The sequence below is a fragment of the Miniopterus natalensis genome, chromosome 3 (assembly GCF_054644295.1).
Source record: "Miniopterus natalensis isolate mMinNat1 chromosome 3, mMinNat1.hap1, whole genome shotgun sequence".
Taxonomy (NCBI): Eukaryota; Metazoa; Chordata; class Mammalia; order Chiroptera; family Miniopteridae; genus Miniopterus; species Miniopterus natalensis.
In genome coordinates, this window is record NC_142083.1 from 38655084 (window position 1) to 38679285 (window position 24202).

The following is a 24202-nucleotide window of genomic DNA, read 5'->3' on the forward strand; positions in this document are numbered from 1 at the left end:
CTAATTAAAAATACAAGACCATTTTAAGCTCTCAATGGTTCATTACATGATACAACTTCATGAGATAGAGGCAAGTATGCTATATTTATAGAATATGCAGAAAAAATGACTGGCTAATAGGACTGTAAAGAAGAATGGAAGATAGAGAATATTTTTATTATATGGGTCGAAAAGGTCTTGTAAAACATTTCCACTGAAGGTTTTACTTATTGTACAAGGCCAAGGTTAGGCTTAAATTACAGAAGGAATAGTTACTAAAATTAGCTCAGTGTTGTGGGTGGTTTTTTCCATCTCTGTATTTTTCTGCATTTTCCAGGTTTTCTACAGAATATTACATTAACAATCAGAAAACAATGATTTGACAGAACCAGAAACCACAAAAAAACCACAGAGTTTTAGTCTTCTAAAACTCTGTCTGTTTTTCCTGAAGTTTCTAGGTTTTTCAGCTGTCGTTGCCAAAATCTTGACACCGTGTATGTATGTGTCTCATAAAATATGCTTAGGCATGTGCTAGACATTAAATGGTCTTTGAGATTCTGCTTCAGAGTTACCTCAAACGTGTGACTAATGGAAACTAGAGTGGTCTATCACAGATGTTTGGGGTGTTGCTGAGTAGTGTAGTGTCCTTTACTGTGTCGTTAGTTGTTTTACATGGGCTGTAATAGCTTTATTCTAGGAGAAATAGAATTGAAGAGCATCCTACTAATGAAAAAATTATTACAAATGACTCACTTTTTGTGTGTTTCCTCCCTCCTCCATTAGAAGTCCGGCCTTCATTTTCGACACACAGATAACACCGTGCAGTGGTTAAGAGCCATGGAGTCTATTGGTCTACCCAAGGTGAGCCTTCAGATACTGGAACCTGAACCGGGAGCCAAAAGGGGTAGTATACAAATGGGTCATTATAAAATGCTGTGGTACACGGGGTGTGCTGATGCAGTGGATTGCTTTATTGCCTCAGGAAAGGCCTATACAAAGTAATAAATGGCAAGAACTCTGAATGAAGTATGCGTACAGATCAAGAGCAGCCCTGCAGAAGTGTTTATGAATTAAGCAAGGTCAGAACACACTTTAGCAGGTAGATAGTTGATTTAAAATAGCCATCTCCCTTTCGTGTGCTGCTATGTGTACTTACGATTCCTAATCTCATTGTGTCACTCTATATTGTATCCCTATAAATTACTACTATAAATTTATTTTTATAAATTATTACTACAAATCATTGTATCGCTTTAAATGTTAAAGGCTCGGGGCTATAGCTCTTACTTGTGAAAGAGATCGTCTAAATAAAACTCATTCAGCAAATATCCAGAGCTTGTTAAATTCAAAGAGCAGACATCCTTCAGCCTGTGCGACAGACAGGCAAGTAGAGGAAATGAGGAAGTAATTATATTTAATAGAAATTGTAGAGCTATTTCTGAAAACATCTCATTTCGAAATAATTATGGAATCACAGGAAGTTGTAAAAATAGTACCTCCACGAGTACTCTTCATTCAGCCTCCTCCAGTGGTGACATCTCCTCACTGTAGTGCAGTCACCAGTTGACATTGGCGCATGAACGTTAACTCGACGACAGGCGTTCTTCAGTCTTCACTATTTAATATGCGTTCATTCGTATGTAGGTGGGGGTTCCATTCAGTCCATGAACAGATTTGTGTGACCATCACCACTGTTACGTTACCGGCACTGCGGAGGAGTGGCCCTTTATGTCACATCCCTCCCCCAGCCTGTCCCCAGGCCACCACTGATCTGTTCTTCATCTCTGTAGTTTTGTCATTTCAACAGTGTTATAGAAATGGAATCATACAGTAGGTTACCTGTAGCAATTACCTTTTTTCTTAAGTATAATGCCCTCAAGATCCATCAGGTCTTTGCAGGTATAAATAGTTCACTCCTTTGTATTGCTTAGTATGTACAGCTATTTTAAAGAAACAAATTAGGAGTGGTTTAGCTTGAAGGTAAGACAGTAGGGTACTGACTAATTAAGACCTGTGTTGTTGTTATTATTTATCAGGTTTGCAATTAAAAACACCCCACAACAAAAACAAAAGATTCCTTAATGTAAATTCTGCTTTCCTATTTTTAATATTATTTTTTGCTGATATCTGTTTTTGCTCAGCTTATTTCATCTTAAAATAGTCAATACTGATCTATTGTATTCTGAAAAAAAAACTTGTTTTTAATCCTCACCGGAGGATATTTTTTCCCTTGCTTTTCAGAGAGAGAGGAAGGGAGAAAGAGAGACAAACGTCGATGTGAGAGAGGCACATCAATTGGTTGCCTCCCGCATGCACCCCAACCAGGGCCAGGAATCGAGCCTCCCACCAAGGTACCTGCCCTTGAGTGGAATCGAACCCAGTACTTTCAGTCCGGGGGCCGATGCTCTAACCACTGAGCAAGCCGGCTAGAATTATTTTGCCATTTTTAATCCCTTTTTCTTCTCCTAAAATGCCCAGAACATTCAATGCTGTTCTCTTCTGGACACTAGTTATAATACAGAATTCATGATTCCAGATTGTGATTTAGCCATCACCAACTGGGGATTGGGTGGTAAACAGATTAATAAAGAAATTGCAATAGACTTTTTTAATATGATACAACATACTTTAGATTAGAATAATTTTATTATGTTTGACAGATTTGATTTAAACCTTTCCAGCTGTGTGTATGTAGGGCCAGGTTTCCCTTGATTTTAAATCAAACAAGCGATCCACGTAGCAGATTCTGTTTTAACACTGCTTTTTATTGGGAAGTCATCGATTCATTGCATTGCAGGATGAGAAACCAACACTGTTGAATTGACTGATGTATTTGCTGTTCAATTTTCATTTATCGGTATTAAGTGGATGCTCTGTGCTCAGCGTCATGCCAGGTGCTGGGGACACAGTGCTGAATAAAACGTGCTGGTGAACCATAAATGGATCCCACCTCCTTGCTAAAAAAAGACACATTCATAATGGTTTTCCAGGAGAAATATAAACAGAAAAGTTTCTTGTTTAAAGAAGGGAGAAGCATTTGTTATCCTCTGCTTACAAACAGAACTTTAAATCTGGTCACATTCTTCTGAATTAGGAGTCCTCTTCTTATTGACGCCTTAGCAACAAATATCTTAAAAGATATTTGGGAAGACCTTTGAAATTTCCTAAGCTACAGACTTTTTTTTTTTTTAAATTTTTTAAAATCCTCACCCGAGGATATTTTTTCCATTGCTTTTCGGGGGTGGGGTGGGGGGAGATAGAAACATGGATGTGAGAGAGAAACATCAATTGGTTGCCTTCTGCACGTGCCCCGACCTGGGCCTGGGATTGAGTCTGCAACTGAGGTACATGCCCGTGGCTGGAATCGAACCCGGGACCCTTCAGTCTGCATGCCGACCCTCTAACCACTGAGAAAACCGGCCAGGGCCAGACATTTCTTTAAGTGCTCACTGAGTATACATTTGTATCTCAAGACACTTCACTTTTTTCTTTTCTCAGCTTTTTTCAGTGTCCAACAGAAAATTTCACTTGAGTATCAAATACCACCTTATGGTACATGATTTAATTTTTATGTCAAACTATAAAATGTTTACTGAAAGCAGGTAATACCAATATGCTTATCTTAATCTTAGAAGCTTCGAGCCTAATTTTTCATTTTCTGGTGCATAGGAACCGGGAAGTTTGGTGCCCCATTCTGAAACGTTTCTTATTAGGCTTTTAATTTTAAACTTAAGAATAGTGTAAATAGGTTTTAAAAGCCTTTATGTTCCAATCTTTCAATCTGGTAGCTTTATATTTAGTTGTTTATTCCAAAGAGGTAATCAGGTGTTCAGAAAATGCAGGGATGTTCATTGCAGTGACTTATAATAGTGGGGGAAATTAGGGGCAAAAAATGTTCAACCATGGGAACTTGTTAAATTATGGTTAAAAAATATGAAAGAACCATGCATCCATTAGAAATAATGTTCTTGCCTGGCTGGAGTGACTCAGTGGTTGAGCATCGACCTGTGATCCAGGAGATCAAGGTTGGATTCCCGGTCAGGGCACATGCCTGGGTTGCGGGCTCGATCCCCGGTAGGGGGCGTGCAGGAGGCAGCCGATCAATGTCTCTCTCTCATCATTGATGTTTCTATCTCTCTCTCCCTCTCCCTTCCTCTCTCTGAAAATCAATCAATCAATCAATCAATAATTTTTAAAAATTAATATTCTCATAGAATAACAAAGGGGTCGTGTTCTGTTCAGTGATTTAAACAGGTTTACAATATGTACAATTTTATTTTCAAACATACACATGCACAACATAAAAAAACCAGACATATACAGGAAAAGACTGGAGGAAAATATCCCCAAATATTGTGACAATAGTGACAATCTGGAGGTGGGATTATAGGTATTTTTCCTTCATACCTATTTTCCAGATTATGTTTAGTGCAATGTATTACTTTAATCAGAAAAAAATATCCATGTGTATGTGTGTACTTGCATGTTTACAGAACTGGGTAGCCAAGTTCTTAGCAGTGTAATGAAATGCTGAAGAAAAACATCCCCCTCAAGCCAGCGGACCTCTGGGCAGTCACAGGAGTGACTGTTACAGAAAGCAGAGTCTGCACAGGCTCAAGCCTGGTGAGAGGAAACTGCCACCTACCTAACCAGTGGACACAGCCTCCTTGGAATGGCAGGCTGGGAACTGCACCCCCTCCCCTTTCCACCCGCCCCGCACCCCCCCACATACACACTCTCGTGAACCACTAGGTGGCGCGCTGTCAAGCAGGGGTCCAGATGCAGTCACAGTCCTCCCCTAGAGCAAGGTAAAGCAGTAACAGATTCCTCTACCTTTAAATAAATACAGAACAGCAAGGACAACCAAAGTACGATCATTGGGGAGACCTAAAATAATTTTGTGAAAAGCAAAATATAATAAACACATTGTTTCTTTTATTTTCCAGATATTTTATCCAGAAACAACAGATGTCTATGACCGGAAAAACATACCAAGAATGATCTATTGCATTCACGCACTGAGGTGGGGAAAAATACAACTAAAAGTCTAGAAAGTAAATTTAAGTAAAACTACAGTTTTAATTTTAAAAGAGATCCTAAATTATTTTAATAACTCAAGAGCTTTTTATTTGATTGAATTATTTTGAATTTGCTGGTACAAAATTAAAATAATTGTCATGTAAAAACAACCCTCGAACTTGAAAAATATTTATTTTTATTTTTTAAATCTAAATAAAAATAGAAAACCAGAAAATGAGTGAAAGACCTATAAATATAATAAGGAGAAATTTTAAGTTGAAACTTCTAGAGAGTGCTACAGTATTCTTGAGATATGATGAAGTTGACACAGAAATATATCAGATGAGCAGCAGCTTTAATGGTCATATTTTTGGTTCTGATACTCTTAAAATGATCAGTTTGGTTTAATTCTTTTCACAGATTAATGAAATTCAGTATATTTTTTGTTTTCTTTGTTCAGTAGATCCTAAGGGTAAAGAAGACAGAAGTTGCTTTAAATTAGTCAAAGCAGGATACATTCATTGTTTAAGAGCAATTGTTTGATAAGTTATTGGAAATATTGAAATTCTGTTAGTTCACAGATTACTTTTAATCTTAATGGCCTGGAAGAAATGTGATTTTTATTTTATTTTTTTAATTTATCTTTATTATTGAAAGTATTACAGATGTCCCTCTTTTTCCCTCCATTGAGCCCCTCCACCGGTATCCCTCCCCAGGCCTTATCCACACTATTGCCTGTACCCTTAGGCCATGCATATATGCATCTAAGTTCTTTGATTAATCTCCCACTCCCCACCCCCACCTTCCCTCTGAAATGTGATTTTTAGATGGTAGCAAGGATAATTTTAAAAGTCCAGTTTGTGGCTGTTGTCTTGTGTGTATGCAGGTAATGGCTGGAAGGCTTCATGCCTAATTAAGTTTTAAATTTCTTTTACAACATCTGCCTTGTGTTTATATCACTAGAAGTCATTTTCCTGGCAGAATCTTCTGCCTAGAGGTTTATATTAACTTCTTCCTGGCTCTCTTCCTCTCCACAGGAAAAGGTTTCTATAATAATTCATTGCAATTCTGGCCTACTAGAGAAGAATTTTGATTATATCACATAATTTGACTTTTCCCCGATCAGAACTTATGAGATTTCTTTGGAGATGACAGTTGCTAGAAATACCGACCAAATGTAGGTGCCTTTTATATGATTTCTTTTTCTAATAATTTAGAACTGGGGGAAAAACACTTCTATGCCTGCCTCCAAGTATGTGGCCAGTGTATCAGTCATTATGCCAGCAAGTTTTCTAAAATCTTTTTGTGCAAAAGCGCTGATTTTGAGGAGTATTTTCAAATGTGTTGTCCAACATTTTTTGTCAAATATTTGTCAGCACTTAGAATGATCACTTATCACTGTGCTTAGTACTGTTTTTGTGACCTGCCAAGCCAGCCACCATTAGTTAAGGTCATTGTCATATCCATGCATCATAGTGCTAATGTCTATACCTGTAGCATGCTCATGGGGTGTCTGCTATCAGCTTAAATTGATGTCCTGAAGTGGACACCTGGGGCATTACTGTTAAGCAGCTTGTAAAGCAGTGGCGTGCTAAGTTCCTTTCTGGTGATGTCAGGGTTCTCCAGAAGCTACCCAGAGCAGCACTGAGGGCTGCAGTGTGTTTGCCGTGGCAGTGTGTTTGCTGTTGTGTTAACAATGGCATGAACAGTGTGGTAAACAAAAGCAAAAGAGCAACTTCTTGCCTGTTATTGCCAGTGGTATGCCAGTGTTGGTGTGGTATTTTCTAGGATGGGTTTTCTCAGTTATTCAGTTTCTGGTCATGGAGTCTCTGTTACTGTTACTTACCCCGGGGCAGATGCCTATTGAGTCTGTCATTCACCAGACCTGACCTTCAGTACCATCTTTTAAAACAGTCCTTACTTAATAAACAGCATTCCCTGGGAGAATCTCCTTTACTTTTCTCTGCTTTAAACTTAATGTATGGCTGCTCCTTGATATGGAACTCAGAAGTCTCAAGTGTATGTAAAGTTTTTTCTATCAAGACTCTTTCCTGGGTTGGTTGAGAATGCAGTCAGTTACTCAGATGAGGCTGGTATTCTGCTCTGTTGGGCGAGACACATGTGGAGGCTGGGCAGCAGAGCCCTTTAGTAGGTACAGTGGTTTTGCCTTCTCTGCGTAATTAGAAGTGGTGCTGGGAATGCACAATTTTGTCTTCAGCCTTTATAGTCTGGTTGCAGATATAGCAATATTGCTGGTATAGAGTGCTGTCATTACCGGATAGGGAATTAGGCAGGTCAGAGGTTCTGATTATAGATTAGGAGCCAGTCAGGAAGGGCCCCCAGGCACCCAGGCACTGCCTTCCTCCTGCCCCAGCCTGCAAACTTGGCCCTGCAAACTTGTCTCTGTTTTCTATCTTTTGGATCAGGGTTTAACTGCTCATCAGGACCCCTGGGTCCTTGCCCTTGCTTCCTGTTTGTATCTGCCTGCCCCCCACCTTTTTACTTTACTTCTGACCCCAGGCTCCTTTCCCACCGCTCATAGCTCCCTTTGTCAGTTCTGCTTGGTGTTAGCACAGTAGCCCCAGAGGAAATCCTCAATCATGGCCTAATGTAGAGAGACCTTGGGGATGGGTGGCCTCATTCTTTTGTCAAAGAAATGCTTATTATTATTTTTCTTATTTAAAATAAAAAATAAAATATGCTCATTGTGGAAATATTAGAAAATTTAGAAAGACTATCGAAGGAAAAGCTAAAGTACCCATTGCTTCTACACCAAGTGAAAACCACTATTTGTGACGGGGTATCTATGGGCTAAAATGTGTATTTGGCATATTTTCCTTCTGTGGCTCCATTTGGAGTGTTTTAAAATCTGTGCAATGAAAAGGAGTCAGTTTAAGAAGTGAGAGCTTTACTAAGGAGTTAATACTATTGGTTTTTAACTCTCTGGAGGCTGTTTATATCTGGGGAAGAGCACTCTTGCATGTTGTTTATTTCTCAGTATGTTAAACAACTGTTAAATGTTGAAACACTAAGTATAAAATTGAATTCTTTTGAAAAGTTAAATTTAGCAGATCTGATTTGTTGAACACTTCAGATACCTGAAAGTACAGGTGAAATGCCCAGAGACGTTACTACAGACTCACCACTCTTAAACCTATTCTAAAAGATCCACTCTGCAGCTTTCACTCATTTCATTATTTATACACTAATTTTGACTCATCCTAGTACTATAATATTTTTATACCCACCCAGAGCTGACATGATCTTATGGGCACCAGAAACATAGAATACTCTACAGACTTGCCCAGGTTACAGATCTGTTTTCTGACCAGTTCATTGTGGGTCAGAACAAGGCGCCAGTTTCGGTTCTCCCCTGGTGAGTCAGACCCTGGCTACCGGCATCAGGCTGAACTTTCCTTGTGAAATCAATCAGACCTTTTTTTCACTTTTCAGTATATGGCTTTCAGGTAGGTTCTTATTTCTAATCTGGTCCCCACCCCCGCTCCCTGTCACCCAGAAATGATTTACTTCCATGTCTTGTTTGGCCAGTGTTACCTAACCCATTGTCCTGTCATGATGATGCATTGGCCTGATCTGTTAATATTATTAAAAGCTTATGTATGCCTTTTGAATATTTTCTTGAAATTAGCTGGGCTTTCTAGAGGTTTCTCCCTAAGGAGATCAGGGATTGACTCTGCCTAGTGCACTTTCAGTCATTTGGCTGATTCATCATCACCTCAGGTCACGTTTTTGGATCCTTTCTCTGCTTGACCATTGAGTGTGACCATCAGTGCCGCACCCTCTTTCCACCTGGCTATTTTTGTCACTCCCTGTACTCCTCAGTCCTTATTTTGGGACATGTCCATGCTTTTCTAGGAGTGTTTGGCTTGCCCAGAGTTCCGGGTATCTATTCATTTTTGTGGCATACATGTAGTATATACAGTATAGAAACAGGTATGTACTTGTGCTCCATAGACAGTCACAGAAAAAAGCCATATTTTAATAACACTTTCCAGCTTGTTGGAATCAGTACAGATAATCATGCATGCCTTATTTATCTCTATATTACAACTGCCTTTTTGTGTACTGTATACCATTCGCTTTCGAGTATTGTTTTCGAGCTGGCCTTACAGACTTCACCAAGATGCGCGTCTCCTTTTCTGATGGGCCAGACTGACTCAGCTTGGTCACCCTTTGTCCTTGGAGCACTGTCCCTGACATTCCTTGCAATATCCTTGCTTTGTGATCACAACAAGCTGTTCCTGTCCTACCCTGATTGCTCCTGCTTTATGACATAGAATCAGCCACCCTCCACAGGTTTTCATAAGGATTTTTCTGGTTTAAATAGGTGAGGGCTCTGGATTCTGCTCTTCTTACTGCATTAAGTTTATCTGACCGTTAAGACCCTACTTTACTGACAACAGCAAACTGAAGATAAGTGTGCCTCCCCTCTGGGTAAGGGTACTGCTCCTGCCGCAGACTTGGGAGCTGCTGTCCCAGCGGTCATTTTCAATTGCAGCCGCGACGCCAAAATAGCACATTGGGGACTTGCATATCTGACAGTGGCTGTGGCACACCCACTCCGGCTGGCAGCTGTTCTGAATACCCTGCCTGCTCTGTGAAGAAAGCCCCTCTGCCGCTCTCCTGCAAGGTCAGGTGCTGCCTTGGTCGCCAGGCTGCCTCCCAACTGCTTCCTCGGGCATTACTGTATAACTTCCCTGCCTTAAACCCCCTTCCCTTAGGGCCCTTTTCCTGTTAAGACCCTGCTGGTTGCCTTTTGATTGCATCCCTGACGGAGAACATATCTGCATTTATAAGTAAGTTTCCTAGAGATAGTTCCTTAACCCAAGGGCCAGGCTGTAACCCTGTGCTCTCAGGAGGGACACCCGGAGATGGCAGCACTTGGGATAAGGTGAGCAGGGCAGTTGCACCTTCCGAATCTTCCAGGTCAGCCCTGGTTCATACTTCTCTTCACACTTGGAACCATCTCCTCTTCTCATTCTGGGCCGGGTTAGTGCTGTGGCTGTCTGTCTGTCCTCCTGAATCCCAGGCTCTGAGGCTGTGCACCGTGTCTCTACCCAGCACGGTACGTACACCATTAACTCTAACTGGAAGCCCCTGCATTTGTATCTTTAACTTTACGGTTGGTTTAACTGATGATCAGACGGCCTCAGGATTCCTTTGAGTTCTGACTGAAAACTGGGTAGAGAACCCTGGAGTTGGACATGACACTGGCAGTGATGTATGTGACTACGATGGGAAAATAATTTGGTTCAGTAGATGAAGCCATTTCAAACACGGAGTTAGTGAGGGGAAAATAGTCAGAGGGTCTTAGTGTTGAAAGTGGGGAAACCACTGTGGTGGGTTATTAAGAGTATAGGAATTCTGGACACAATTATTTAACAGGATGATAGTAATAATAAAAACAAAGGCTAACGCTTACTGAGCTTTTAATTATATGCCTGGCAGTGTTCAAAGTACTCTACAGGTGTAATCTCATTTAATCCTTCTAACATACCTATGAGGTACATACTGTTATTAGTCCCATTTTATAACCAAGACAGCTGAAGCACAGAGAGGCTAGCCAAGGTCACACAGCTAGTAAATAGCTGAGTGGAGCCTGCGAACCAGGCTGACACCAGAACCTGCGCTATTGCTGATTCAGCCAGTCATTGGCCTCAGAAGGGAGCCAACTATTTCCCTGCAATTACGAAAACAAAAAGAACGGTGGCATCAGACTGGAACTTCAGCAAGGCCTCTAAGCTGTTACATTTAGGATATGTTAACATGAAGAATCATGGAATTTAGAATTGGGAGGACCTTGGGAGGTTATTTCAGTCCAGATCCTTCATTTCTTAAATGAGGGACTGAAAGCTTGAGTTCTGTGATCTGCTGAGAGTCACACATCTAGATATTGCTGTTTGGGGGTTGGGATCCAGGACTTCTGATTCCTGTCCTGTGCTCTTTCGAGTCAGCCATGAGGCTTTCATTTACAAACATTCATCTCCCATGTTACAGCATAAAATGAACTGCACATGATGTGATCCAGAAAAGCTGAAAGAAATTCAGCTCTTGCCTTTTAAGTTTGCATTTCATTACTATAAACCTTTTAATGTATATATTGAAAGTACTTGAAAAAACCTTAATAGTACTTTTTAAAAAGTTTCCTGCTTCCTGGACTTAAACTGTTGTTATTTCTACCAGTGGGAGCACATGGGCCTGTGAAGCTCTAGCCGCCTTGGGACCGCCCTCTGTTTCTGGCCTCCCTCAGTAACAGGAGCGCACTGTACCTTGTCCTGTGCTAGAAGGATCGCTCTTTCACACCAAGTGTTTTCTTATATGTGGGGAGCTATGCTGACATTAATTCCGCAGCTTTCTTTGGAATGTTCTCAACCTTTTGTGTTGGCTGTTAGGCACTAAAGGTGTTTAATAAGTTCAGTGTTGAAGAGCTATAAGAAGTTGGTGTTTTTTCTATTGGATGGGCTTTTTTTTAAAAAAGATTAAGACTCTGGATTTCCTATATGCTTCAGGTAATGAATGGCTCATTTGAATGTGAATGCTTGGGAAGGAGCCAGCTGCTGTTGCTGATTCTTTTCAGCCTGGGAACAGTGGATAAGTGCAAGTTTCCTAGTAAACTTATGCCCCTTTGAGTAATCTGCTTGAAAGCACCTCCCACACAGAGAGTTAGTATAAAACTCCCACACTGTGAAAAGCAATCTTTTTAAAGAATAGTTTAAACCGCAACATTAGTGACAATGTTGAAAACTGAAGCCAAATAAAATATATACATTAACATTTAAAAAAAATTTTTTTTGGTGAAAGTATGTACATGCAAATGAGATTACTACCTGATCCATAACAGCTTAAGAAAATCTGATTTAAAATAAATTTAAAAGCAAAGATTCTTTCATCCGGAAGTGGTAACTTCTCAGCACCACCTAGTGGTAACTTTTAATTAAACCAGAATATTTGCTGATGGTGAGATTTATACTAGTATTACAGTGTACAGTGGAGAATTAAAAAGTATAATTGGAAATAGTCCTAATACCTTTAGTACCACAGGATAAAATTCACATTTTTGTTTAGTACATTGTTTGCGTTCATTTTACTAACAAACGTATGTCATGGGAGCCTAAATACCTTTATTTTAGGGAGAGCATGGTAGAGGGAAACATTTGTTTTATATAGTAGATGTTCCATAACTAGTAATTAAATGAATGACTGGATAAACAAAGGAGAAAATGTGAAAACAATTGTGTCAAAAATCATTGAGCGCAGGTATATTGTTCCCTTTCCAAAACTGATGCCTATTAGGTATTTATAATTCCTTTGAGTCAAGATGCAGTTTATCAGTCAGATTATTTTTCTCCTAAGCAGTGATGCTTAGTAATGGGATTGTCAGCATACCTTAGGGGAACCGAGCTAGAAAGTTAACTCCAGGTCGATTCTCTCACAGAAGGGGGAGGGGTTTGGTTAACCCTTTAGTCACAATAATTAAATGAGTATAATCTCTTTTTAAGAATCAATCTGACTAAATATTGAAAGGTTTGATTGTGTGTATACCTTTCAATCTCACAGTTTTGGTTTTAGGGATTTATAGGAACAAATAAGATAATTAGTAACCATCTGAATGCTCAGCAACTGGCTAAGTAAAGTACAATAAGTTCATATTACAGAATATTATGTGAGTTTGTGGAATAGATATTTCCGGGAACAACATTAAAAGGACTTATATCAAAATATTTAGTGTTTAACTCTGGGTGGTGATTTTCAATGTAAATTTTTTTTTTAATCATTCATTACTGATTTTTAACTTTGACCATGTTTTACTTTTCTAAATGATTGTGGGGGTTTTTTCACAGAAATGATCAAACACAGTTAATTTCAGTGAGTGCTATTTAATTGATTAGTCAGACATTTAAGACTTTGTTTTAATACCACTAAAGAAGGCTCGATCTTGAACTCCTTTAATGACATTTTATGTAGTTTATAAACGACTCAGATCCATCTCACGTCTACATGGGAAGTGATAATCCTGAAATAGTTAAGCATCAAAATCATTCTCAGTTCATTTTCCCATATATGTTGTTGTGTGATTTCTAACTTGTAATTAAAATCTCATAAATTACAGACCTATCAAAATTGATAATAAAGTGAACACAATTTGTTAGTTGATCTGTAGAATTAATCTTGGTGACTGGGGAGGTTAAAATAAATATGAATCAGGAACTATGGCTCAATGATTAAGTGGGAAAAGCCACATGACCATATATTTTCATCATTGGTAGAATTCCAATGCCAGCCCTCAGGTCCTTGTGTCAGGTATGGGTAGGTTGTTGATGCCATCATTACTTCCTCAGGGATTTTTGAAGAAATATTTATAATTTACTCTCCATCTTTAACTTAGTAATGTGCTCACATCCTGGTTTATCTTACCCCAACTATCAATAGTCTTGCCACTCTATATATTGGTTCAGAAAATGTAAAACAAATATTTCCTCAAGGAGTGTATAGTATTTGGAGGAATATTGAAAAGGAAAATGTAATAATTTGAGTTGAATCATGTTGAGTAAGAATCATGTAAGGAAATATCCAAGGAAATGTTTATTGCATTTATTACCTGCTGTTTCTTATTAGTTGTGTTTCTTACTCTCTCTACATGTGGATGATAGTTAGTTGACCCTACCCAAGTGCCATGAACTATGGAAGACCAGTCTTCGGGATGTAAACTGGGGTTCTAGTCCCGGTCCTACCAGGAACTGGGAGGTCTACGGACTCAATTTCCTCATCTATAAAATGAATGGATTAGATGAGATAATCTCTGAGGTCTTCTCAACTAAAAAAGCCCTTAACATTTAAGCAATTTCTAACTCTAAGATTTATAATAATAAAGTGTCTGATAATTTTATGTTTTCTCTTTCAGTTTATATCTATTCAAACTAGGAATAGCACCCCAGATCCAGGATTTGTTGGGCAAAGTGGACTTCACAGGTACTTCTCTTGATAATTTTTACAATGTAATTACTAAGCAGATGGGTTTCCTTTGTCTTCTCTCCTGGGCAGAGGAGGAAACATTTTGTTCTCAACCAGATTTTCTTTCCCCACATTTGGGAAATGAGAGTCTGAGGCTGGCTTCTTCCTAAGGTTCTTGTTTAGAAATGGCCCCACCTTCTTGATAAAGACATTTCTTTCTTTTTTTAAGTAATGGAAGGCACTTTTTATTTCTTTAATGAGAAAAATAAGCCCCGCACGCCTGGGAAGGGGACCCTCGGATGAAAACGCGTCTTGATGTGACTGTGCCGTCCCTGCCTCCGTCGCTGTGGCCCCCTCTAGTTTGTCTCTGTTCTTTTTCAGAGGAGGAAATCAGTAATATGAGAAAGGAACTGGAGAAATATGGGATACAGATGCCATCTTTCAGCAAAATCGGGGGCATCCTGGCCAATGAACTGTCCGTGGATGAAGCTGCATGTAAGACTTTAAAATCCGAACTTGCGGTTGATACCAGACTGACCTGCGCTTTATTTATTGATTTTGGTTACAAGAAACAGAATATTTAGAAGATACTTTAAACCCCTCTGAAGGCTTTTATGATACGTATTGTGGATGCTAAATTGGGCATATCAGAATATAACCAAGTAATCAATTTGGGACTTGAAACAGCCACTTTCACAGTGTGAATGAAGAGGTTCCAGAGAGATCCCCATTCTTCCAAATACATCCCTACCGCCTGGTCTTAGATTTTAGTGGCAGGGCCCCTGGCTACATTGTCTTTTAGCGCGGCAGGTTAAACTGCAGGCATCTCTTGGAATCAGCCTGCTCCTTTAAAAGTGTCCCTGTTACCCTTCCAATCCCCAGGTGGTTGACCTAGCGCTTGGTTCATTGTAGTCATTTGGTGCAGGCTGAATAAATGAAACCGATCGTGGAACAGATGCCGAGTCAGGACCCGAGATAGATGCGCCCTTGGAGAGGTTGTCAGAGGGGTGCTCTGGGGTGCGCCGAGGCCCCATTTGGGTGTGCTTACTGGGAGCTAAAGAGCAAGTAAACCTACTAAAGCGTATGCAGTGTCCGTGCAACTGCCCAGGTTACCGCTCGCTGATCAGAATCTTTCTTTCTCCCCGCAGTGCATGCCGCTGTTATAGCCATTAACGAAGCCATTGAAAAGGGAGCGGCGGAGCAGACCATTCTAACACTAAGAAACCCAAATGCTGTTTTAACTTTAGTGGACGAGAAGCTTGCACAGGAATATCAGAAGGAACTCTGGGAAGCCAAAAAGGGAAAAGAGGAAAATGCAAAACTGAAGGTATTTCATTAGATTCCCTGTAATAAATGTGGTCATGAGAAGCTAGTTTGAAAAGAGAGTGATATTGTTAATTCAACTGGCCGTGGCCTCTATAGCCACAGGCAGCTGGTTCGGGTGAACTGCAAGGGTAGAAGAAGCACTTGCATTAGGGAAGGAAATTAGGTTTCCTTTGATATTGAAAATTGTAAGTTGCAAGGTTTTAAAGGTCATTCCCTAAACTTCTTTCTCAAAAGTGTAAAAGTAGCAGCTAAAGATCTTTCCTCAGGCACCACCAGCACACCCCGTAGTGGCCGAGTTACCTTTAGAGTTATTAGTAGAGGTGAATAGTTCAGTGCAAAGTTTAGGGAGGACTGTTTTGAATGCACTCTCCTCGCTTTTTCCCGATGTTCACCTGCCTGTCCGAGGAGGGGGTCTTCTCCCGAGCAAGGCAGCCCGACCCCACTGTGCACTTCCACTTCCTCGCCGTCTCCTCTCCTTCAGCTCTTGCCACGCCAGCTTCAGCTCCAATACCAGACATGACCACTGCGTCTTCCAGCCCGCTCTCCACTGGTGGCTTCCACGCCTCCGCTGGCTTGCTCCACCCTGCCTCCCTGCCACCCTGCCTCCCTGCCACCCTGCCTCCCTGCCACCCTGCCTCCCTGCCTCCCTGCCACCCTGCCTCCCTGCCACCCTGCCTCCCTGCCACCCTGCCTCCCTGCCACCCTGCCTCCCTGCCACCCTGCCTCCCTGCCTCCCTGCCACCCTGCCACCCTGCCTCCCTGCCACCCTGCCTCCCTGCCACCCTGCCACCCTGCCTCCCTGCCACCCTGCCTCCCTGCCTCCCTGCCACCCTGCCTCCCTGCCTCCCTGCCTCCCTGCCTCCCTGCCTCCCTGCCACCCTGCCTCCCTGCCACCCTGCCTCCCTGCCTCCCTGCCACCCTGCCTCCCTGCCTCCCTGCCACCCTGCCTCCCTGCCTCCCTGCCTCCCTGCCTTGAGACCAGCTGCTCCGCCTGTGCTTCCCTGCCGCCTGGTTCTCTTCATCAGTTCATGTCTCGTCTTCCTCCTCCCTCTAAATGTGGGGCTCGACATTGACCCTGAGTCACTCCTGTCTCCGTTCTTCCTCAAGTAAGCTCGCCCACCATTGAAATCGCTCTCAGCTTCATCCCCGGGTCCCCTGATACTCCCCCGGATAACTTCGCCTTGCCCCGCAGGCTTTGCCATCCTCCACACCCCAAGGGCATCCATCTCTACCCTCCCCTTCTCACACGTGCACCCCTTGCCGACTCCCCTTGGGAATAACTTCCACACTGTTTCAGAACTCTCTTCTCTTCCCCTGTGCCCTGTCCATCGCTGTATCCTGTTGCTTTTGCTTGCCAGGCTTATATCCACCCACGGTCCTCCAGTCTCCTCGCTCTTGCCTCAGTGCTGGCCCCCCTGACCTGGCCTCAGGACTCCTGCAGCACCTTCCTCGTGGGTCTCCATGCTGCTTGTCATTCCCCAACCAACCCTTCTCAGAGCTAGAGGTTGAAAAATTAATCTTTAGCTTCAGACCTGAAAGTTCCCCTGACTCCCTGCTGCCCACTGGGTTGCGTGCAGGTCCTTTTCTTGTCCTTAAAAGGCCTGCAGTATACCCACTCCGCCTCCCCATCTTTTTGGCTGGCCCTGGACACCCCCCCCATGCTGTATGTAGCCCGACATGCCAAGCTTTCCCACTTTCGTGACCAGATCCTGCTCTGCCTTTAACATAACTCTCTTCCTCCAGAACCTCCTCAGTTGTTATCTCTTTAAATTTTTCTTTCCAACTGAGTGTGTGCTTCTCCTATAGAATTTATTCTCTTGTACTATGTATATTCATTATTTGTGTTCTTAGTTTTATTAGACTGAATAAAATGAAATTGCCAGTATTTAACTGGTTTTGATATTCAAAAAATGGCAGTATCAAGGGGTCCAATGTAATGCTTACATTAGAAAGTTAGGCCTTTTCAGAAACTCACAGGGCCTGTTGTTCATCCTGGCAACCCTTGCTGGGCATATCTAACCTAGTGCCCTGCACAAAGCAGGCGCTCTTAAGTGCTTCTGTGGCATTCAGATGGATGTCAGTGAATGGCTTTTATCACTCCTGCATTTTTGCTTTTGAATATCTAGCTTTGGAAACGTTTAATCTCAGGAATCAGTGAAGACTTTGTTTTGCAGAATAACTGTATTTCAGAAGAAGAAAGAGATGCATACGAAGAACTGCTGACACAAGCAGAAATCCAAGGCAATATCAACAAAGTCAACAGTAAGTAATGGATTCCGTGAAGGAAATGGGTGCTTCTAGAAGATACGAATTTTCCTTTTCAGTCTCAGAAAAACTCTCAATTTGTACCCTTGTAAAACTGCCTCACGTGACAAAAAATCCCCGAATGTCAATGTTGCTCTTAGTTATGGTGTATCATCTGGCAGTTTCCTATGGAGCATTTTTTGGTGATCCTGTACCCAGTCCATGCAGAGTAGCTCAAGGTGTCTTGAAGCTAGTTTGATAGTACCTTCCTGTCTCATCGTAGGTAAAGTGTATGTCAGTCATATTTTAAACCTATCTTTATTGGGATAATATTGATGGTTATTTAATAAAGTATTATGACTTAAAGACTGTCATTCCTTGCCCATGATTCTGTGATGGCATTTGATTGGAACTGTAAAAGGTATTGCTGACAACTCTATTCTTTATTACTTCCCAATTATTAGTGTATAGTTTATAAAAATTATTTTCTTACAGCTTAGGTAGCTTTTGTGCAAGTGAATGAATTTGACAGGCCAATGGAATTGCACAGTGACAGGTTTAAATCCACGTCCCTGAGACTCTGGAGTTGTACAGTTCAGTTCTTGGTACCCAGTTCAGTTGTATCACTATAAAGAACAGAAAACCTGGGTAATTAAAATAAGCACATGCAAGTTTAGATACATTAATCTCCTTATTAGTCTTTTCCATTTTCTAATAAAATGTATTCTTACTCGAAGCAGTAAGGAATTCTATTTGACATTTATTTCCCGTAGGTCAACCTAAATAACTGATATATATTTCAAAAACGAATACATGAAAAACCATTTAGCCCATTTAATAAATCATGTGAACCATCTGCCAAATTTAAATTTGGAGTGTCCACTAATTCCAACAGTCCTAAACCTTTTCCTCGATTTAATGTCCTCTATGAACTTTGAATGTTCTTTATCACTCTTAACATCTTCAACACAGTGCAGACCTGTAGGGTAACCCAGAAGTTTGCTCCTAAGTTGCTGGTAGAGACATATCCAAAAAGCTTCAAACAGTAATTAAGGAGGCCCAGAGAACACAAATGTAAATATCTAGGTGTTAACAGCTGAGTGGGTTTGAGAAATTACCTCCCACACACACTGCTGAAAGCTCTAGGGTAACTTTTTTTATGGGAACACGACCTTTTGGGATGCGTAACTCTATTATTTTATTCTTATTAATTTTGAACATGGTGGTGGTGATACAGGAAGCATAGTTTCAAGTTTCTCTTTCTGCTCTGTATAAAAGCTGAGAATTGCATTGTGCTTGACAGAAATGAATTGCAGGAAAAAATTAATATTGCCAGTAAAACATCTGACGTCCATAAGCTTAGTAAGGAAATAGTTCCATAACTGTTTGCCATCCTTTATTTTGAAACGTTTATATCCACTGAAACAGATTTCTTTTTCATGTTAAATAAAATGCTTATGTAAATGTTTTAATACTTCATGACAAATTTAATACCAAATTAACTCCACTTATTTTTTTCCCCATTATTAAGTAGAAAGCATGAGATGATTTGTACTGATGCATAACTGGCTGAAATTATGAAGGACGTTGCAATGTTTAATGGTTTTAAAGGTGTAAACCATGATTACTCTGAAGTTTTTGATCTCTCCCCATCTGAAAATTTATAGTCCAGTAGAACTAAAAGTAGTGTTGAAAAAACCCTCAGAAGCATGTTTTAGTCAGCGACATGACAATGAGACAATTGTATGCTTTAAAATATGTACGTATAGCTACTTGACAAGCTTTTTCTCAAAAATGTAGGTGATTATATTAAATGCTAATGTGTCCACATTCATAGCAGCCATAGTGAGGGCGTAAGTTACAGCTTCGATGGTTATGTCACCAGCTCTGTCTCCGGAGCCTTCAGCTTTGTTTGAACTACACTCACTGAACTTTGGGGTTTGGCACGTGCATTCATTACGTGACCTATTCTGTTAAGGTCAGGGCTGGACATTTTGTTAAATGCACAGTATGAAAGAGTGGTTAAGCTTATTTTCTTTTCTTTTTAGAGGATATGGTGCATTAAGTGTTTTAGGGATGTGATTTTTTGGTAATATCTTACCCTCTAGTTGTGTAAACGCACCTAATAGAGTTTTCAAAGGTGAAGCAGGATCCCATCCAAAGTAATCAGACACACAGTGGCAAGGCCTCAGATAACTTGAGCGGAACAGCAAACCCCACAACTAGCCACTGACCTTCCTTTCTGGAATTTTCTCATTTGTCATATTAACTCTAAGAATAGAAACAAGTGCTTGGGTTCTCAGGATCCTTTAAAATAAGTATATGTTTTCTGGGAGTGCAGCATGAAAGACTGTATTAGTTATAAGTATATTTCCTGCTATTGAATGATGTCTCTTAATAGAAAGGTTATTGAGGGGTAGCTCCTTAAAAATGTAGTTAGAAAAGATAAATTGTCATCTGTTACAAAGGGTTAGAATAATCTCAGCTGCAGTATAGTTGTGTATTAGGGAGACAGACTAACCCTTGAAATCTGTGGGTCTAGAAATCTGTGGTTCTGTGTTATTTCTACTACCCTGAAGCCTTCATTACGGGGCATACTCCTGCTGGTTCTGTCTGGTTTGCTGTTGCCTGGGGGCAGAGGTCATCCCCCATTCTTCCATTTGGTCAGCAGTTCTGTTTCTGTTTTCTGAAAGTAATGCTGAATCTACTGTTTTAAACTCCCTCAGTTTGGTCACTAAAACTCAGGTCTTGTAATCTGAACATTTCATCTGGTAGAGACATCACAGAGCTTACAGTTCGGTCAGATCATGTCAACCAGGGCATTTCTGTGATCAGGTTATTTTTTTGTTTTCTTGTTTTTTAGATTAACTGATACCAGCACTGACTTATTCAATAATACGGATTTTGGTTGTAATATTTTTAAAAACACACATGAATTATTTTTTCTTAGAATCACAATTCAGCTCAGCTGGAGTGGCTCAGCTAGCTCAGTGCATCCTGTGCACTGAAAGGTTGCTGGTTCAGTTCCCGGTCAGGGCACATACCTGGGTTTCAGGTTTGATTCCTAATTGGGACACGTATGGAAGGCAACTGATCGATGTTTCTCACATCAATGTTCCTCTCTCTCTCTCCCCCCTCCCTTCCTCTCTCTAAGCATGTCATCGGGTGGGGATTTAAAAAAACAAATCACAATTCATAGAACATGGAGTTGAGGGAGAGGAGAATGTTCTGAGAACTAATGCCATCAGTCTCAAGCAGCAGTGTGTCCGAGTGCCCGCCGTGGGTTTTCCGCGGTTCTGATTCAGAGGGAGAATGCAGCAGGAGGGCAAGGCTTCACATAGCTCAGTCTCCCCGGGGAGACAGTACGAACAGACAGGCAGCACTGGAGAGCAATGCCTGCAGGATCTGTGTGGCCCAGCTCCAGACACTGTGTGGATTCCCCAGGTGTAAAACCCTCAGGGACTAGATCCACGGGAGGGCTCCATGGAAGAGGTGCGACTGGAGCTAGTCCTGAAAGGAAGGTTTTGTAAGGAAGTCATGCTCGGCAGGAATGATCTCTTAACTCCAGCTCCATCAATGGGGGCTTCTTTTGGGGATGACCTCCGAGGATTGGACTGACTTCCAAATACTCAGCTACCATTTCCAAGCTTTTGCCTGCCCTCCAAGTGCAGTTTTTCAGAGCTCATGGACAGTGACTCCTTAGGTTCTAATCCTCGGACAGCTGGACACGGTGGGAAAAATGGACGTTCTGACGGAATGTGACTCCCCACCCCCAGGGCTGGCCGCAGTGGACCACATCAATGCTGCCATTCGGGAGGGCGACCCCGAGAATACGCTGCTCGCACTGAGGAGACCGGAGGCCCAGCTGCCTGCTGTGTATCCCTTCGCTGCTGCGATGTATCAGAACGAACTGTTCAACCTGCAGAGACAGAACCCCCTGGTAAGTCAGAGGAGCCGCCGCGTGGAGGTGAGGCAGCCCTGTGGGAGGTGAGGGGGGTGCAGGCTGTAACTTGCATCACCCCGGCTCGTGGACCTCCCTGGACAATTCATGGCTGCCTTCCTCTGTAACCCCTGCTTTTCATCTACGTAAAGAATCTTAAGAGCATCGTTAGGAAATGCAGACAGGGCTCTGCACAAACACAGATTGGAAATGGGTGCTTCTTATTCTCTGTGTGATTTTTTTAAAAATGTTTGGAAAATTTTTAAGCTATACTGAATTTTTAAAAAATATGTTGTTTTTTGATCTAGAAAAATAAGCTCTAAATTAGCATTTCTAGACATCTGCAACCAAGAACAGCACCATGGCTTTAATTTTTGTAAATTTAAGTTCTTTAATATGCTATAGTATTAAACAGTAATAGTCACACAAGGTTAGAGTAATTAAGAGCATGTGTGCTACAAATTAAGCCAAACAATGGAACAGAATGAAAAGTACTGGAGCAGAGCCAAGAATTTAATATGTAAGAGAGCTAGTATTTCAGAAAGGTGGGGAAAGGCATGAAATCCTTAACAAGTATTTCACCAGTTGGGAAAAAAACATTACCTCACTACACATATTAGAATAAATTTCCAATATAAAAGGTTAAATGTAAAAAAAAAAAAAATTTTTAATCAAGGTTCTAAGGAAATATAGAAGGACATTGGCTCTTAAAAATCAGAAACATATAGCCATGACCCAAGGACACAGACAATGGTGTGGGGAGGGACTGGGGGGGGGGGGGGTGGAAAGGGTCAATGGGGAGAAAAAGGGACATCTGTAATATTTTGAACAAAAAACAAGCACACACACACAAATCCCCTCAGAAACAGCACTGATCCTCCAAAAAAATGGAGGTTGAGGGGCCAAAAGCATAAAAAGGCAATTCACAAAATATCTAATCCATAATGACAAACACAAAAATGACCAAACTCAGTCAGAAGTAAGTAAATGTAGATTGAAATGAAATACGGTTAATTTTAGAAATCAGGTTGGTAGAGAGCGGCGAGGTCTAAGCTAGTGTAGGCGCAGAGGTGGGCCGCAGGCGTCTCCCACACCGCGATGGGAGCGCGAGTGGCGCGGCCTGCGGGGGGCGACCGCAGTGACGGGTACCGAAGGCCGTCGCCCGTTCTCCTGACCGTTACGATCCTAGGAAAAGACTGCAAATAAGAAGTCGTAGCCACGAGGATGTTTCGCAGCATTGTCTCTGATACTGAGAAGCAGGAAACAAATCACATGTTTACTAATAACAGCTTGCTTGCACTAGTATTAGTGGAGGAAAGGAGGTTGAATTGTATAGCATTATCGTGTGTTTTTGTAATTAGAAAATAAGCCAGCTTACAACACCTCTAAATGCTTGCATGCACTAAACATAAACAGAAGGGCATATACTAAAGGGCTGGGGTGTAGGACTTATTTGCTTAGTCTTGCTTATCAAGACCTATGCTTTCTAAATAGAAAGATGCCATTTTATAATAAAAGAAAAATAGGCTGTTTCCTTAAATTGCATTTAGGTTCTCTCATCGTTTTCTCCCACTTCTCTAGCTCTGAAGCCCACGGCTGCTGGAATTGTACCACAGTCATGCACCCCCAGCTGCCAGTAGTCAGCCAGTGTTTGCCCAGACCTGTTTCTTCCGTATCTTTCCTTATCATTTTTGCTGTATAGCACTTTAGATATTTGTGGACAGTTCGCTGAAAGGGTAAAAGAGGTGAATGTCAAGTGATTCCATTCTTCTCTTGTACTTTTATACTTTCCCTACATGTTGAACCTGTAGTTAATATAAAATATTTGGATAAGGTTTACTTACATGTTCCCTGTAATAACCCCTCCTTCCCATCTGCTTTAGGAGGGAAAATTGTGCTTTTTTTACTCTAAAATTGTTGTGCTACAAGATTCCTGTGGAGATTCAGAAATCTGTTATTGCATTGTATATATTAAACACATATAATATCCTAGATGTAAATATATATATTCAGCTCTTTTTATTAATTCATTTTCATGCTCCCTTTGTGTTCCTTCAGTGTGTAGAAGAAATAACCTTTTGGAAGTTAGGGCCAAGTTAGTATAAAATGGTTAAACAGGAGAGAACATTGAAGGAGGAAGGTGTTCTGAAATCTAAGATGTATTTTTTACATAAGCCAAATTCAGATTTATAAATCATAAACCTGGAGGCTCTTACTTGCTTTGCCAAAAGATTTACCTCACATTTCTTCCAACATCTAGACCTTAGAGTACGTTCTAAATTTTCTGCCCAATTATAAAAATCTGACTAACTTGTTTGAAACTATAATCAGTGTTCTTGGCTTAAAAATATTTACTTAGTCTTCTGGGGCTGTAACTTTTAGGTGAAATTCTATCCTTTTTTCCTTAACCTTAATTCAAAGTGAAAGTCATTAGTTATGCTAACATCTTACCTCACACTCTCAGACAGTGACGTCATCTAATTCTCAGCTTAACTATTCGGTAAGACTGAGCCTGTGAGCAGCCAGTAGAGCTGGGAGTAGGAATCAGCAATGGGAATGCAGATGTTTGTGGAATCGTAAATGTTGGTTGTAATTAACTCAGTCCCCAAAACGACCTAAGAAAATCCCAGAGGTCACTTACCTGTTCTTGAAAGCCGATGAAGAATAGGTGGCCAGCGAGCCCTTTTCCTCCTGGGTTCTCAAAACCTTTGACTTCCCATG

At 41.1% G+C, this 24202-nt stretch overlaps 1 protein-coding gene across 1 annotated transcript in view; it reads left to right on the forward strand.

Annotated features, from left to right (window-relative positions):
* IQGAP2 (IQ motif containing GTPase activating protein 2) overlaps positions 1–24202 on the forward strand; it is a 249363-nt gene that overhangs the window by 127819 nt on the left and 97342 nt on the right. Inside the window, exons 4-10 of the mRNA XM_016205232.2 lie at positions 763–840; positions 4926–5002; positions 13922–13989; positions 14353–14466; positions 15120–15298; positions 17472–17559; positions 21318–21481. Of these exons, the coding sequence (XP_016060718.2) occupies positions 763–840; positions 4926–5002; positions 13922–13989; positions 14353–14466; positions 15120–15298; positions 17472–17559; positions 21318–21481 (768 nt within the window). The remainder of the gene's footprint in view (positions 1–762; positions 841–4925; positions 5003–13921; positions 13990–14352; positions 14467–15119; positions 15299–17471; positions 17560–21317; positions 21482–24202) is intronic.